General features: G+C 30.5%; 1 protein-coding gene across 2 annotated transcripts in view; it reads right to left on the bottom strand.

Annotated features, from left to right (window-relative positions):
• LOC106692388 (uncharacterized) overlaps positions 1 to 18,141 on the bottom strand; it is a 303,170-nt gene that overhangs the window by 1,882 nt on the left and 283,147 nt on the right. For both annotated transcript variants that reach the window (XM_067047039.1, XM_067047040.1), the window contains exons 6-14: positions 11,492 to 11,603; positions 8,518 to 8,743; positions 7,719 to 7,788; positions 7,343 to 7,495; positions 5,375 to 5,494; positions 4,597 to 4,751; positions 3,135 to 3,303; positions 1,331 to 1,504; positions 1,070 to 1,246 (exon numbers count right to left, since the gene is read on the bottom strand). In XM_067047039.1, the coding sequence (XP_066903140.1) occupies positions 1,070 to 1,246; positions 1,331 to 1,504; positions 3,135 to 3,303; positions 4,597 to 4,751; positions 5,375 to 5,494; positions 7,343 to 7,495; positions 7,719 to 7,788; positions 8,518 to 8,743; positions 11,492 to 11,603 (1,356 nt within the window). The remainder of the gene's footprint in view (positions 1 to 1,069; positions 1,247 to 1,330; positions 1,505 to 3,134; positions 3,304 to 4,596; positions 4,752 to 5,374; positions 5,495 to 7,342; positions 7,496 to 7,718; positions 7,789 to 8,517; positions 8,744 to 11,491; positions 11,604 to 18,141) is intronic.

An 18,141-nucleotide genomic window follows, 5' to 3' on the forward strand; every position in this document is an offset into this window, starting at 1 on the left:
GAGAGAGAGAGAGAGATTAATGATAATTTTCATTAGTTAAAAAATTAGAAAAAATTTTGGCATATATTATTTCAAACCAAAGAAATCTAAATATTTTTTTTTTTTTAAAATATCCTTCCACTTTTAATATTTTTCTGTTCATAGAAAAAAAAATTTTTTAATCAATATTTTAAAATTATTTTAACTCATTTTCTCTATTTAAAAAAATGCTTGTTTTTCATCCTACAGATTGAACCTTACCCAATAATTCAAAAAACCATATTTAAAATACAAACTTCTTTTTATCCAGTTTTATCAACTATCTTTACCTTTCTCTAGCACTTAAGATGGTCTGCGTACGTATACATTTTATTTTCTACTTTTTTCGTCACTTTATTTTAAGTAATTTTCATTCTTTACATTAATTTACTTAATACATTTTCTTATGTATTTTATTATTTGTTCTTTCCTTTTCCTTTATTTTAATATCACTTTTCTCATATAACCTTTATCTTCTTATAATACTTAGACTCTACTTGTCTTTCAACACTATGTATTCCCCCACTATTAACTAATCATTACTGTTATTTTAGGAAATTATCTAAATAAAAAATGAAACTTCACAATACAATTTTGTGATATTAATCGATAGATATAATTATTTTTAAAGGCGGATTGACTTAGACCAAATAGTCTGTATTAGAAAAAAAAAATGCAAACTTGGATACATAAATTTTAAGTTATGATAATGAAAACAGTGTTATTCTTGATGAATAAAATGTAAGTAAAAAAGATTTATTTAATAGTCATTAATAATAGTCAGCCATGGTCCTAAGGGCTGAAAAGTTTGAGAAAAATGAAAATAGTTGAGAAAATTGGATCAAAAGTAGTTTTCGTTTTAAATAATTACCTATTCTCAAAGAATAAATTAATATATAATATATTATTAAGCTAATACTGTTTAATATCTTTAATAATATGTAGTTAGTGGGGCAATTAAAGGAAAATCCATTGATTACAGAATAATCACAGTTGTTACTTTCAAATATTTTTAAGAATATTTCATTAGGTAATGATATTTAATATTTACCTCTATAGTATAGTAGAACTCTTTTATTTTACCGTCAGCTTTAAGCAATTTTTGCGAAGCGATGCTAGCTTGGCTGTAAAGCTGCTTTTTGGCTTTCACGACTCGGATTTTGGAATCATTGCAGATCTTTTTGCCATCTTCCTCTAATTGATATATTCTGGTTTTTAATTCAGAATTCTGTCATAGACATATTATAGAATTTTCTATTAAGTCAATAGATTATATTACATAATAAAGGATCGAGTGAAAAAGAACGTTTACTTCCGTTTGGAGGGCTGCGATGTTATTATCAAATGACATTTTTATTTCTTGAATAATTTGTCTCTGCTCTTGTACAGCATTTCCGACTACATTTCTTAGATTTACTTCATAATTCTGTTTGATACTATCGTTGAGTGCCTTTTCTTTTCTAATAGTTTCTTTAAGTTCTTCAATCTGAAAGATTTCACAAATTTAAAACGGGTCATAAGCTGGTCTAATGTGGAAAAATAATTGCTTAAATATATATTTTTATTATCCTATTCAAGATTGGTTGTTTTATAATTAATAAAAGTTGCAAACAGTTTTGCAAGGAAGTTATTTGGCAGAATCATGCTTTTCACTGATTTTTACCCAATTAAGAGTGTCCACTTCATGAGGCTGGGTAGATCCCAGAGGACTCCTGAACCCACAGGACTGACTTACGGCCTTGTGAAACAGAAAATAATTATCTACCTCAGCTGGATTCAAACCCAGTTCCTTGGAGTTAAGGAACCTCAGTGCATTGCCACAAAGCCTCCCACTCGTCCATAATATATATATAATATTAAATGGAATAATTAATAGAATATTAATTGAAAAAAAAATTGTGTACTAATTGTGTCTTTATTAATTGAAAAAATTTGGATAAAGGAAGGTTGATAGTGGATTTGATGAACTAAGATAAAATGCTTACAATGAGAAAAAAATAATAAATAAAATGATAATTCTGAAATTTCAGAATTATCATCTCTCATGTCAGAGGTGGTCTATTCAAATGATCTCCTGAGCCACTTTGGAAATGTACCATAACTTTACCGGCCACATTTAACATTATATGCCCTCGTTAGCATATAATCGCTTTAGACCCAGTATAAACATTTTTTTGGGCTGTAAAGTTGAAATATAATGAGTTATTATTATTGCATTTTCTATTAGCCATGTGAACATAATAATGATTCTAAATGCACATTTTAAATAAGTATATAACACTTAAAATGAAATATAAAAGAAAAAAAAAAGAAATAATTTATTAATAAAACAAGTAAAATCTGTCACATATTCTTGAAAAAATTATTTTAAAATCAAAGTTGATTATTTCTCATAACTTCGACAAGTAATTTATGAATATATGGATGCACAATTAATTTATTTTTTTAATAAATTAATTTTCACCCAGTTTGGCCATTATAAAATAAAATTTCTAAAAGTGTGATGACTCTCAGGGGCCGGAAAAATATTCAAAGAGAGCCACGGGTTTATATGGGAAGCCATAAGTGACGAATAATCAGCTGTAGGATACTCAAGAATATAAAGTTACATTAGATGATAGTCCTTAAGATCCTTGGATATAGAGGAGTTTCAAAAAGTTAACAAGTCATTTATTAGCTTTGGTTAGGGAGATTTGAAGCTTTCATCAATAACTTAATTATGATATTCATTTCTGAAGAGTTTTTTCTTTATTCTCCATTAATGTAGTTTATCTATCATTATATATAATGTGAATAGCTGTGAATTTCCCAGTACATCTGGAAGGTGGTAAGGCACTGTCCTCTTGATCAACGTGCTTGCCGAGGGAAGGGGTTCAGACCCAGTCTAAGTCTGAACAACCAATCAACACCACACAGAAAGCGAGTAAGCGCCCCCAATCTTACCTCCTAAAAATGCCCTTCAGGCAATACAAGAATCCTACATATTGAAGTCTGCATATTTATATTTGACTTATGTATTATTTTGCTTCAGATAATAATAAAAGGAGGGTAAAAAAAAAATTTACATTATTTAGTAAAATTATTATAAGGAAATGAACGAATAAATTAGGTAATACCTGTTTTTTATTGGAAGCTAGTCTTATGAAACAATCAGAGATTTCTTTGTTCAACTGAGCGTTTTTTGTTTGATATTCATCTTTCATTAAGCTTGCCTTTTTTAGTTCTTCCATCAATTTGAATATTTCCTTATCCTTATACACCATACGGCCATTGTTTTCGATGAGTCTTGAAAAATAAATTGTCTATACAATTATTTGCAATAAAATAAAAACCATCCATAAAAATGCATTATATTGGAATAAAAGTATGAGGTGGCCATAAATTGTGTATATATGATATAGTTGCTTTCACATCCTCTATGAAATACTAATATATAACTAAAAGAACACATCTTAGCTTACTTTTATTTCATCTTATCTATTATATTTCTTTATTACATTTTTTTTAGTTGTTTGTATCTTTTTTAGCCCTGATGAAGCAAGTAGGACAACAAACAAGAACAAAGTAGGACGAAATGTTCGCTCACAATAAATAGTTAATTACTATTTGAGTTCCTTTGACCGCACCTGGACTATCTACCTTATATATTATATACAATCAACCAACGATATTACAAAAAATATATTATATGTGATTAAAGAGAAATATGATCTTCATCTGAATTCGATAGATTAGCATTTCTCTTGGTAGATTTTACAAAATAAGCTGTTTACAATCAATTTAAAATCAAATAGTTGTTATTATGATTATTAAATAATTAGCTTTTAATGTTTTTTTTTTTTCTCAATCTAGACATTATTTCTGCCTTTGAAAATTTACATGACAATTTTTATCTTTTGCAAAAACACACAGTTTAAAATCTCATTAAGAATCAAAATTTATGTATGAAAATACATACAAATTATATAAATTTGAATGGTGAATTTCCTCCTTTTACGAAATTGTTTGAAAAGGATCAGAAAGTTTTTTGGTATTCTTAGGCATTCCTATATCTCACATTACTATTCCGAGCAAAGCTGGCTCTATCCCAGTATCCGGAGACATTACCATCTTGGCACATTTATATATCAAACCCTAATAACAAAAAAACCTTCCCACATCACTGACCTCCTTACCCTATGTTTATTCATTCACCTATTAAACACAATATCCCAACCTACCGATCTCTATATACCTACCTACAGAACTGCCTCCTATGAAAAATCTGTGAACTTGTAGTGTAAGTTAATGTAGCCAGACAAAAGCTGCTATAACTGTTATTGTTAGGGGACCAAGTGTCCCAGAATAAAGATTGATTTTCATTTCAAAGTTTTCAAATCAGTTTTGTTTCATGAAACAAGTTGAAATCTCTAATTTAAATTTTTTTTTCGATTTGAAATTCCTAAGGAGGGTATGTATCTTTGTTTTAATTTGTACCATGAACCATATCGACATCCATAAGTAGTTCATAATGTAACTTATCATCCTTAACTGAAATTAAGTAAATATAACATGGAAATAAAGTTATCCCAAACAAACCTGGATTCTATTCTGCAAATCCGCTCTTCCAGGTCCTTGATTTCTCCTGACTGCTCGTACACCAAGTCGTCATTCTTGGCTAATTTTTCTATTCTAGTAATTAACGACTCGAGAACAAACTTTTCTTTTTCTTGATCATTTTTAATGTCTTCTACCTTGTGAAAATAAAAGTTGGCAGCTTAAGTCAATAATTTAAAACAAATAGAAGACATAATGGTGTGATATAGTCGACTACAGATAAATATAAGAAGTTTGTGAACAGAAGGAGGAGTAAGATTAATGAAGATAAGGAAAACATTAAACAAAAATTATTTTTGTTTAATACTAAAGTTCTTTTATCCAAGAGAATAAATGATATTTATCTCTATTATATAATAAGCTTTTAGTGATCATTGTGTGATATTTTATTTTATATACAAGATGGAATAATATAACTGTTGGGATACAGACTGAAATGTTGAGATAAAGGCTTGAAATTTATTTATTTTTTCCTGTTCACACTATATTAAAAAAATAATACAATTTGAACTACAAAATACATATAAATTACATTTATAAAATTTGAGAAACAAGTTGTACAATTAAATGACCAGTTGTATAATTTGTAAAATGGGGGTTAATCTGCCGTTAGGCGGAGGGGAGGAGTACCCCCTTATTTTTATAATTTAAAATATATTTGAAGATAAAAAATATTTTGTTTCTTTATAATACAGAACTATTGACAATATTTAAAATTGATCAATTAAGAGAAAATATAAGTTATATTAAAATCAGTTACCACTGAAGTGATTGTTTTTCCTTGTTCTTGAAACTGCTTTAAGACTCCTTTTGTTTTAGCCAGGTATTTTCCTTGATTTCTCAATTTAAAGGAAAGATTCTTCAATTTGTCTTGGAATATCTAAAGAATTTATTTTATCATTTCAATATTGTATTAACTTAGTAGTAATTTTTTTTTTTAATAATTTTAAATTCTTGGTACCAGATTAAATAATTTAATCAACAGAGAATTTAAACAAGTTAAAAAAAAAAAGAAAGAAAGAAATAATTATAAAATGAATACATCAGCTCTTTGCATAAATGTACTACTCACCAAACTGTACTTCAATATCAAGAAGAAAATATTAAAGTTGGTCAAAGAGATGATAAATATAAAATATATTTATAAATGTTATTTATAGCTTATTATGAAGTAAAAAAAAAGACCTTGGACTTTTGTAACTTATATTTTATTTTACATTTATTATATTTTATGTTATACATCCCATATTACAATATTAGATGACAAGAACACGGGAAAACTCTTTAGAGATTTAAGCTGTGTCTAATACTTTATTGCATTTAGGATTTTTAATTTCTTTATCAAGAGCTAGTTTTCTACTTAAGAAAATTAATATATAAATGATAAGACTTCATAAATTAATGAAGTTTCTACTTAAGATTTCTATGAAAGAGATATTTTCTTCTTGATTAATATTAGCCATGATGGTGAGGTTTATTACTGAAAGCTACGCTTAATTCCTCACAACATTCATAATCTTGTGATATGAAATTCTAACATTTTTTTGTTAATAAAAGCAGATTCTTATTCATTTGGCATGAATGTGCTCTATTGCTTACTGAGGAACCACACCAAAAGATGGAATGTCAAAGTTTACAATCAGCTAAAAAGTTATAATAGCCAAAGATCAGTATTATATCGTCACTTAATCTGTGTGATACCACATGAGTCCAAAAAAAAGCAAAAAAACTATACTATTTAGAAAATTATGCTTCATTCTAAAGGCATCCTGTTGAAGTACTCATAAAGTGTACTGACCGCATAGTTTTGTTCATCTGGATACCAGGACACAAGGACATCCTGGAAAATTGTAAAGCTGACCAAGCTGCATCACTGATCTCGCCATCTGACTGCTTAGATTGCCCCCACAATGACCTCTATCCTCTCATGACAATACAAATATTAAATAAATGGCAGACAATTTAGATCAACACCATAGAAAACAAATTAAGAGTAGAGTACATCCATGGAAGATATCAACCCAAAGTTGCAGACGACACGAAGTAATACTGACCTGACTACGAATTGGACACACTCGACTGACCCATGAATACTTACTGTCAGGAACATCCAGACCAACCTGTAGACATTGTAACGTTCTACTAACTGTTAAACATATACTGACAGACTGCAGGCATTTGATAGACACCGGATCATCATATCATTTAGCAACTTTATTAAACGATAGCCCTCATATTCCAGAAATATTTGATTACCTTTAGAAAACAAATATGTACTTAATTTTTTTTTATTTTTATCACATAAATTAATTTCACTTACGGTTATCGAATAAAAATATATATAAATTTTTCTGTTCCTTTAATCTCTCAATTTTATATTATTTATATATATTTCTTAATATATACTATTAAATCAGTTTATATATTCTATTAAATTATATGTGTGATAATATTAGGAATTTTCCCGAGTGGTCAGTCAGTATGCATAGGCAACCATCACCTTCGCTGTGGATTGCCTCATGTTATATTAAAAGAAAAAAAAGACATCTCAAAAGAGTGTTGAAAGAGGTGAACAATTATTTAGATAGCCTCAAAAACTATTGCTGGGGCGAGATGTTTCTAGAATGATGCTTTAATTTTTTCTTTTAGTATAAAATTGTTACTTTTTTTTTTTTCATACCTAAGAGGTATTACAGGTTAAGTGACAATAGTTAATAGATTAGCTTACCTTATTCTGGATTTTTTTCTTTATAGTTCTACTCTTTTCTCTTCTAAATTTTAGATTCTGCTCAGATTTTTCAGAATAAAGACTGATCATGGAATGGACAGAATCAGGAGCAGATGTTTCGTTAGAATCAACGACTTTACTTACATTAGACATCTGAAAAATAATATTAACTTACATACCATGAATAATAGTTTGGTAATTGTTATTACTGCCTGGAACTATTCTTTACTATATTATTACTTGACAATTAAAAATTTAATTTCAACTTGATATATCTGAATGGAACTAGAAACATTTTCTACTCCAAAAAAAAAAAAATCTTTAATGATATAAATGTTTAGATATATATCTAAATTTTTTTAAGTGAAGTAAATACCTGATCCCAAGCAGACATCAAATTTTGGACATCTTTTAGGTCCAATGGTTTTGGAATAACATCGCAATCCCTGCAATAATATCTTATCAATATATTACTTTTGTTGTATATAGTATGTTTCAATCAAATATGTATATTTAAATGAATTTAAATAATTATATTCTTGGCATATTTTTTTAAATTTTCTTTATTACTAATAATAGTAACTCTTACACTAGTGCCTGAGGATCCGGTATGAAAATGATTATATTTTTGGTGGTAATTCAGATGATATGATATGATTGCTGCTAGATGTTTTAGGAGGTATGGAATACCTCTATATAGTCCAAGGATTCCTAAAACTATAAATTCTTTTATAGTGAATAAGTCATTTATTTAATTTTTCTGTTTCAGGAACCCCTGTCCATGATTTTAAGAATGGAAGAAACTATAAGATTTCAAATTTAATCTCATTAATAATATTTAATTTTCGTTTAGTTTATTCTTCTTTTTGTTTATTTAGAAAATAATAATGTGGGTTATAACAACAGAGAATTATTAAAAATTAATTCTACAACTGTTTATTGCTGTGGATTTAGGAAGGGTTTTATTATAAAAGACTTACTTTAAACAAAGGAAACATGGTTGTCCCATTGTCTGAAGCAATGTTGCCATATACTATTTTATTTACAAATTAAATAATAATACCAATTTTATACAAAATTTATGAGCTAAGAAGTTATGGCGATAAGCCATTAAAAATATAAGTCGATGCTATTTTCTCAAACGATTAAATACAATGTAATTTTTCAAAGCCTACCTTTCAGCATTTGTTCTATGAGGACTGGATCTTGGAGATATAGTTGTTCCATATTGACATTCTATAGTCAAAGCTTGCGGTTCCAAAACTAAATCATTAGTTTTCTTGATCATATTGTTAATATTATTTTGGTCTTTCAGCTCTTTCACAACATCACTCAATTGAGAAATAATTTTCATGAAATTGTTTTGTTCGTCTTTTCGTAATTGTGATTCATTATAAATAGCTGAAAGAAATAAACCAATGCATCAATTGATGAGCTTTCTCAAATGTCAGTTATCTAAAATTGAAAAAAATTCTACTTGTTACTGCATATAGCTGTTATGCGTTAATAATGGCATATCTGAATATTAATTTTGTATTTCCCATACTGTTTGGATGTTGTACCACAGACTGGAGTTACTTTGTGACAACCATGCTAGGTTTTGGAGAGTTTGTTGAGTACTCCAATAGAGCTAAGTAACTGCGGTACTATTTTTGTAATATCTCCTATTTAAAATGAAATTAAAACTTTTTTTTCTTAGATGTGCCATTGTTAATGAAAAGCAATAATTTGATATGCCAGAATTAGAAATGTTAAATATGAAATGGAATATTGTCGAAATATAAAGAACTATTGTGATGATTTTGTGGAATTACAAATCTCGATAACATATTGTTGATTTACTTAAATATTGGCACATCTGACCCAAAAAGGTTTTATTTTTATTTTTTGTTTGACGTATTCAATGTATTGTGACAACGATACTAGCTTTGGGGCAGTTTGTAAGACCCCACTACATATAATAACTCCTGTGTATGGTATCTTTGGAATACATCCATTTCAAAACAGTCATCCTTTTTTCAAATTAACTTTTTTTTTGTCCCATTAGAGAGCAATTTTTTGTTATTTTAGGTCCATGAATTTCATTATTAACCTTACTTTTCTCTCTTATTAAGATTTATTATTTTTATCTATTTATTTTATCTTAATTTATTTATTTTGATCGAGTCTGGCACCCAGGACTGCTATACAAGATCCGTAAATTCCTACCCCCTACATATTATCTCATTATCCGTTCTTATCTCTCAGACAGGTTATTTCAAGTAAATCACAACAGCGCTTATTCATCCCTGTTTCCTCAGTCTGTTGGTGTACCTCAGGGTAGTATCCTTGGTCCTATCCTTAATACAGTTTTTACAGTTGACATCCCAACCCATCCTAACGCTATTCTCACCACGTATGCTGATAACACATGCCTATTGTCAGTGAATAATGATCCTTCCATTGTATCCCAATCCCACATCACCACCCTCGAAGAATGGTGCCAAAACTGGAGGATTAAAATAAATTCCAATCAATCCCACCAAATCACATTTACGCTTCGTCGTAAACCTTCGTCTTGCCCTACAATATCTTTTAAAAATACCCCACTTATTCTTGTTGGACAGATCCGTTACTTAGGACTAAATCTGGACAAACGACTGACATGGAATCCTCATACAAGACTGAAAAGACAGGAAACTGTTCGTCGATTCCGACTATTACAACATTTACTAGACAAATGGTCCAAACTTCCAATACATTACAAAATACTGATCTACATGACTATTATAAGGCCTATTTGGACATACGGAGTTGAGCTATGGGGCTCCACTAAACCATCTAATTCCTCTCGAATCCAATCCTTAGAGTCCAAAATCCTTCGTAAAATCCTTAATGCTCCTTACTTTGTCATAAATCAAATCATCCATCAGGACCTCAATGTCCCCTATGTTGCCGATTTGGCCAGAACCAGATACCAATCCTTCCATTATAAACTTCCTAACCACCCAAACCAACTCATTTCTAACCTGGCTTCTCCTTCACTATTTAATAATCCTCCTAGACGTCTGAAAAGAAGATGGCCTCGAGATCTTCTCCTTTAGAAATTTTTTTGGAGTTCTATCAATGGGTAGATTCTCCACATGTTTGTATCATGTCATAATATCACTTACAGCAAATTTACTTGATGTGTATATATGTATACAGTTGTAAATATCAATAAATAAATTATTTAAAGAAAAAAAAAATTATTTATAACATTGTATATAGTGTTGGGGTGTCTTTTGTATGAGACTATACTCGCCTCCCCCATAATCAGTTCTTAAAAAAAAAAAAAAAAAAGGTGTTACTAATATTAACCATCAAAGACCCACTGGACAGATCTGGTATCAAATAAATAAATATAATATACTACAGTTAAAGAAAAAAAACCAACTCAAACGATTATTTTTATCAGATGTGCTACTATTCAAGCAAAGTAGGGATATGGATTACCACATCCCTGTTTTGCTTGAATAATAAAATTAACAATTTGTATTAAAATTATTTAATACAAATTGTTAATTTTATTCAATTGTTTCAAGATTATTAAATGATGAAACATTGCTATACAGATGAGACAACAAAGGGTCTGTTAAACAATTCTTTATATCAGTAAGATTTCTTTTTATTATTTTTGTTAAATATTTATTTTTTGTTAAATTAATGAAAATGATAAAACTTTATTTTAGCATCTTTTAAAATTACATTTATTTAATTACCATTAAGTATAAATGCTAAGTGTTCAAAAAATGATTTGGAAAAACAGTAGAATTATAGTATTATGAAAGTACCATAACCGTTGGTCCTGAAGATTAATGATGCTATTGTAAAATTGAAATTGTTGCTGGGTTCAAAAATTCATTCAATAGATGTTTATAAATTGACATAATTGTAATTACAAAATTCCTTTCATTGCGAATTTTTAAGTATAATTATTTTGCTTTAAAAACATCCAGTAAAGGCATTTTTGAGCCAGCCAACACAATAAAGTCAATTTACCAAATTTTATAGTTGCGTCATTATTCTTCTGGATTAGTGATATGATATCACAATTATCATATGGTATTAAAATTGGTACTAATAAAAACTATTGGTAGTAAAAATGGTAAAAAACAATCACAGCCTTACCTGAAAGTAGTTTTGTATTTAGTACGTGTAAATGTTGAACATCATTCTTCGCAAAATTGTCAAGAACTCGAACATCCTCCTTAATTAGTTTCCTTTTAGTCCCGTCTTTCTCCTTTGAAAGAAGTGTTTTGTAATTAATAATGGTTCTGATTATTACAATATGCTTATATTATTTATACTTTTAGTACATTTGATATAGCGTTAATTAAACATACACAATGCCTGTAGAACTTTTTATAATGAAACTTTCTAATTAACAAAATATAAAAACCAATATTTTTTTTTTTATAGTAAGGAAATAAATATTTATTTTAAATCAGTTTATAACTTTATATATTTTTATTTACAATCTGTTCTTGTGATTAAATACTCCTTAATTGCCACAGCTCAGAGATAATGTTATAAAAATACTTATTAAATTATTATTACATAAGTACGACGATCCAGAGATCAGGAGGCTAAGTTGGTGATGAACACCCTTACCACTCAGATCTGAAACCTCATGTAACAATAGTGGAGAGCACTGTGGACTGTACAGGCAACGCACGGCGGCCACAGAAAGTTCTTGAAGCTACTAAGGACGAGTACTAGATAGAGAAGCTCGACGATACTCCAGATCGGCAGAGGAGAAGGCGATGTGATGACCAGGACAGGACGCTTGATTGCTCTACCGACAGAGGACATCGGAAACAATTATATGTTTGTATCAACAAAACAGAACAAGGCTATTCTTCATCGTTCGAGGAGAAATAAAGCCCAACGTCATGACGGTGTGCAAACAATACTCCTAAAACAGCTGTCCATGAGAGATATAGCCCATCTAATGAACTTATAGAACTCCTGCAACCAGTAAAAGAAGCAGTGAGCTACAACCTGGGAAACCCAATCTCAACCCGAAGACTGAAGCCCAGGCTGCTGCAGGACATTCTTTTATAAAATTTTAATAAATATAAAATTAATTCATAGTTACACTACCTCTATTTACTTATTATTATTATTCTTTTTATTTTTCTCTTTTTTTTTCTTTTCTTCTCTCTTCCTTTTTTCAAATTAACTTGTTTCTTTTTACTATTAGAAGACAATTGTTTGTTTTATTTAAGTGTACCAATATCATTATTTTTTGTTATTAATTTTACTTTCCTCTTTTATTAAGAAGCATTATTATTATCTATTTATTTTTTTTTCTTTTAATAACAACATTTTATATAGTTAGGGGTGTCATTTGTATGACTATACCCCCTCATAATTAATTGTTAAAAATATATATATATAATATATATCAACCATGTAAGGCCCACCAGGCCGATCTGGTATAAAAAAAACTCCTGCCTCAAGTTGAGATTCTTCCCGGAGGAACGGAAACAAACTGTCCTCTTCCCGCTTCTAAAACCAGCGAAAAACGGATCTTTGCTTAATTAGCACAAGAAATACAGATCAGAGATTAAGCCCACCGGAACAGACTAGCTTCCAGTCCGGCCTCTGCCAGGAACACCACCTGGGCACAATACAAAGAAGACCGAGACAACAGTGATGATCACTGAAGCGTTTGACTCAAAGTCCCATAATTTGCTATAAAAGAGACTACAGAAGAACAAATTCGCAGAATAACTCTATTGAGATCATTCCTGCAGGACCGCTCATTAAGGATTCGAGCCGGCGAAGTGGTATCCGGAGAGGTCCCACTCACCTATGGAGTACCCCAGAGATCTGTGCTATCTCCTGTAATTTTTTCAGTATACACAGGTGAAACTGTTGGAGCCAAGAATGAAAGGCCCACTGTAGTGAATTACGCCGTAGATAGAACCATCAACAACGGTTCAAAGACTGCAGAGACAGCTCTACAGACCTAGGAAGTGGAAGTGCTAAATGATACAGTTAATCCCAAGAAGATCGACTCTATTGTTCCTTCCTCTAGAAGAACAATCACCATAAAGACTATATAAGGGGTATTCATGATTTTGTGTTAAATGTAAAATGTTTTACCATGTTAAATGTTATAAGTATACCATTATGAGCAGCTCTATTTAAAGTCATGTTAAATGATAAATGCATGAGAGCTCCTAGCGGATTTTCTGAGTAACTTGTTTAGTAACATTTCCTTCCATAACTTCTTTTATTGTCTACTTCTAAGTTTTGATTACAGTAATCTATTACAACGTGACTAAAGTTAGTGAAAAGTAGAAATGTGAAGATTTGGCTACTGATTATCTTGTTTAAAAATGTCCAAAACAATACTAAGACAATCAAAACACAAACTACGAGCAACACGACGATGTAGAGCTCACTCAACTGGTCTGTTGCGTGACGTCTTTCTCCATTTAACAGACTCTCAACCATGTTATATATTATACCGTTTTAACATGGTAAAAGAAGGAAATATTTCTCCATTTAACATGTTAAACTAAAGATCATGAATGCCCCTATAGTAGCAGGCTGCGAGAACAGTGTACCTGGGTGTAACCCTTGACGGACACCTCATATCAGCTTGACACCGCAACTTTTCTTTCCGCCTCCTAATTACTAATTACTAATTTACAAAAGTATACTTCATTAGTAGTGACTGGCTCTACGGAGCACCTATGCTGGCTAATACAGCACCTAGAACAGCGAAGAAACTCTGAAACAGTTTCAGGGTAATATCCTGGCATTCTTCTTTACAAAGAGCGAAACTGACAACACCCATACGGCACTTGGGCAGCCGACAGTGACTGAATTCATCTCAAGGAGGAAATCAGATTCTTTGATTGCCTCTTACACTGCACTGCCCCACGATTCCAGACATTAAGACCAACAGGACTCCCTCGAAGGTGGACAACTCACATTAACAGCCTCAGATTCGACTAACTTACTACTCACAAGACAAATCGTGAGCCTGGTTATCAAACAGTAGACATAAGACAGTTATTCTCATTTATATCCGTCGTATTCCCTTTCCTCAGTCTCCTCTTAATATTCAGTAAAATAGATTTATTTCACCAATTTTCAGTACCTCCTCGCTATTCCTCCCACCCCAATGTAAAATCCTACAGCTTAAAAATAAAATTTACTTTTAATCTTGAAATAATTACTTAACTAATCAATTAATTAACCTCCATGTATTAGTACAATACATTTTTATATGATGTTGCGAATTATATACCTTGGAAGATTATAGTTACTGTACTCTTGAGGATAGAAGAGAAGTATACTTATAGCCTGTATACTTCTAAGATAGGAACTTACATCATTAAATCTTTTCTTAAGAGTTATTTGAAATAAGATAGTTAATATTTAAAATTATCTTTTATGTTTATAATAATTAGCATTTACAACTATATTTCCTTCCATTATGAACTTCATTTAACATAAGAATTTCTTCCCGCTCCTCCCTCCCCATCCTACTGGGGAATTAGATTGGATAAGGAAGGTTGTGGATTTGTTTCCATTTCCTGCTCATTAAATGGAGGATTATCCTGATTCTCGAAGCGTGCATTCCTTAATGGTGAGTAAATAATTTATGTTTACAGCAAAGATGGATTGTTTTCTCCTCGAGGGTTGTGGATTCTAAAGAAATTATTGAGGCCAGTTGCGTTTTTATTTTGTTGAAATATCTATGTCTGTAATTAATAGTACAATACAAGAAAACGGCTGAATTTCTATTTTTATTTTTTTAATATCTTTAATGAAATTAACAATTGTATATTATATAATATATTCAGTAGATTTGATCTCAGTTAAAATGGAGTGTTACAGGCGTTTAGAGAAACTACCCATTGGTAGCATTTTGATGTCATTTTACATTAGCAGGTCTCGTGGCAATCTTCTTTTCAGGCACCTCGGTGGATTGTAAGGAATGGAAGAGGATGCAAGATTAGAAACTAAGGAGTTTGAGTGGTTAGAGAGTTTATAATGGAAGGAGTGATATCTGGTTCGGTCTAGATAGGTTATATTAAGGTCTTTAAGGATTTTATGTGTGACAAAATGAGGAGCATTAATGATTTTACGAAGGATTTTGAGTTGTAAGGATTGGACACGAGAAGAATCCGAAGGTTTAGTGGAGCCCCAAAGCTCAACTCCGTATGTCTAGATAGGTCTTATTATTGTCATGTAGATCAGTCTTTTGTAATGAATTGGAAGTTTAGACCGTTTGTCTAGTAAGTGCTGGTGATAGTCGAAATCGACGTGCAGTTTTCTTTCTTTTCAGTCTTGTGTGAGGATTCCAGGTTCGTCGTTTGTCCAGATGTAGTCCAAGGTTGAATTTCTATTTAGGTATGCTTGTCAATATATCAATGGATTAATTATAATTTTTAATAGCATTAATACACCCACAGTTATTTGATTTAAAATTAGCTAGTAATTTTGATTAGATTGGTTGACTCTGCTTAAGATATCTCTATTTTTTTAGTACTATAAAAATAAATATTTAATGTTCTTGGATTAGAAATAATTAATATTAATTTTTTTCCTGCCAAGAATACAATGGTTCAACAAAAGATAACGAAGATAAATATATGCTTGAAATCGGCAGAGATCGAGTGGTTTCGGCTGTTTTCCGATTTTAGCCTGTCTCTATTATGTCATTTAGTTATTTACCAAATAAAATCATCCATAATGACCTTAGTGTCCGATATGTAAGCGATCTAGCCCGAACTAGATATCATTCCTTCCATTATAGAGTCCCAAATCCACCCAAACACTAGTCTATAACCTTGCTTCCTCTTCCATTCCTGACATTCTTCCAAAGCGCCTGAAAAGAAGATGACAGACGAGACCTTCTGATGTAAAAACGTTATTAGATTGCTATCAATGGGTAGTTTCTTTACTCGTCTGAATCATTCCATTATAAACTTACATCAAATTTACTGAATGTATTATTATGTACAGTTGTAATCGTCAATAAAGATATATTTATAAATTTTGATCATTTTTTTGTATTTATCCATTATTTGGTACTGTCAATTATGAGAACTGTTTATTTATTTCAAATATAATAAATAAAGGTTCTTTAGAGAAAGGATTTTTTAAACATTCGTCATTTATGCCATATCGAACTATTATAATGTAGATAAGATACATCTGATAACATTCAATTAACATGTAATATATGTTATAACATATAACATTCAATTGGACGTTGATACATCGAATTTAATCAAAATCTTTAGGTCCATTTTTGAGAAAATCGAAAAAAATGTGAAAATTCGATTCAATAAATTCCCCTGGCATATACCCGGCTCAAATATGCAATTTCGATTTCATATGAATTTTAGATTATATCGGCGTATAAATGTATATATGGTTTATTGTTTAATATTGCTTTGGATCCTTGGTGTATGGATGACTGGTTAACAGAAGATGAGAACGAATAGATTGATGAATTCCTTCATAAGATTCATCTTTGGTAACCCCAGATGTCCTTACATCTCTTACTGTTATCCCAAGCAAAGTTGGCTTTTGCCTAAAATCCGAAGACAATACCTTCTTGTTGAATTTATATTCTAATCCTTCGTTTATCTACCCACCTATTAAACAAAAGATCTCAACCAACCGATTTGTAAATCCCTTCCCATAAACCTGCTTCCTTTGAAAAATCATCGTTTGAGCTACCTCATTTCGGGATTCCTTCCCTATATAAGCCTCATCTCATCGTTAACTTCATTTAAAAATAAATTCTATATCCAACTAGAACCTTCTTCTGTCAATTTAAAACTGACAAAACAAAATAGTTTATTTATTTAAAAAGTAACTATGTTTAAATTATTTTTCCCAGAGTTTTTTACTTTTTTTTTTTTTTAAAGGCAATCCACTGCGAATGTGATGTTTGCCTAGTTATCTACAGGTGACCATCCTATTCTTACCATGGTGGGGGAACAAGTTTTTCATTTTTGTGAAAAAAGACAACGCCCCAGGACGGATTCGAACTGGCGCCGCCAGCAGTACTCAGAATGATAGACCTAGACCTAGACATCTGAGCTACGGACGACCGTCTCCCATAGTTTATGTTCTTTTACAATTTTTAAATCATTTTTCGTCACCCTTTTAGAATTGTTCTTTTAAATAATTATAAAATTCTAATTTTTACCCTTCCAAGTAACCTGCACTGTATCCTTGATCTTACGGTAGTTTCGTCATTTCTTCTAACGTACTTTTTAAATCAGAATCTTACCGCCCGCGCCGCTGAACTCACATGCATTTCCGAAATCTTCCAAACAGGTGTGTTTTATGTTTTATTTTCTTATCTTTCTTTTACTCTCTGATCCTTCTCTCTTCTTTTCCTGTTTTTCCTTACCCACGGTACTAGTTTTATTTCCAAATATTATTATTGCCATATTTTCTATTCATTTCTTTTGTCTTACATAGCTTTATATATTGTTTCTTTATTCTAGTATTTTACTTACATATTTCATTTATTAAATAAATTTTCTTTCTCTTGTTGTTGTTGTTTGTTGCTTAAAAGCGTAAAACCCTCTGGTCATCAACGCCTATGGCATGATGAAAGTAAAAAAAAAAAAAAAAAAAATAAAATTTTTTTAGAAAAAAAAAATTTTTTTTAAAAAAAATTATTTATAACATTGTATATAGTGTTGGGGTGTCTTTTGTATGAGACTATACTCGCCTCCCCCATAATCAGTTCTTAAAAAAAAAAAAAAAAAGGTGTTACTAATATTAAC

This window comes from Halyomorpha halys, unplaced genomic scaffold (assembly GCF_000696795.3).
Source record: "Halyomorpha halys isolate HHAL.00 unplaced genomic scaffold, Hhal_1.1 Scaffold54.1, whole genome shotgun sequence".
NCBI lineage: Eukaryota > Metazoa > Arthropoda > Insecta > Hemiptera > Pentatomidae > Halyomorpha > Halyomorpha halys.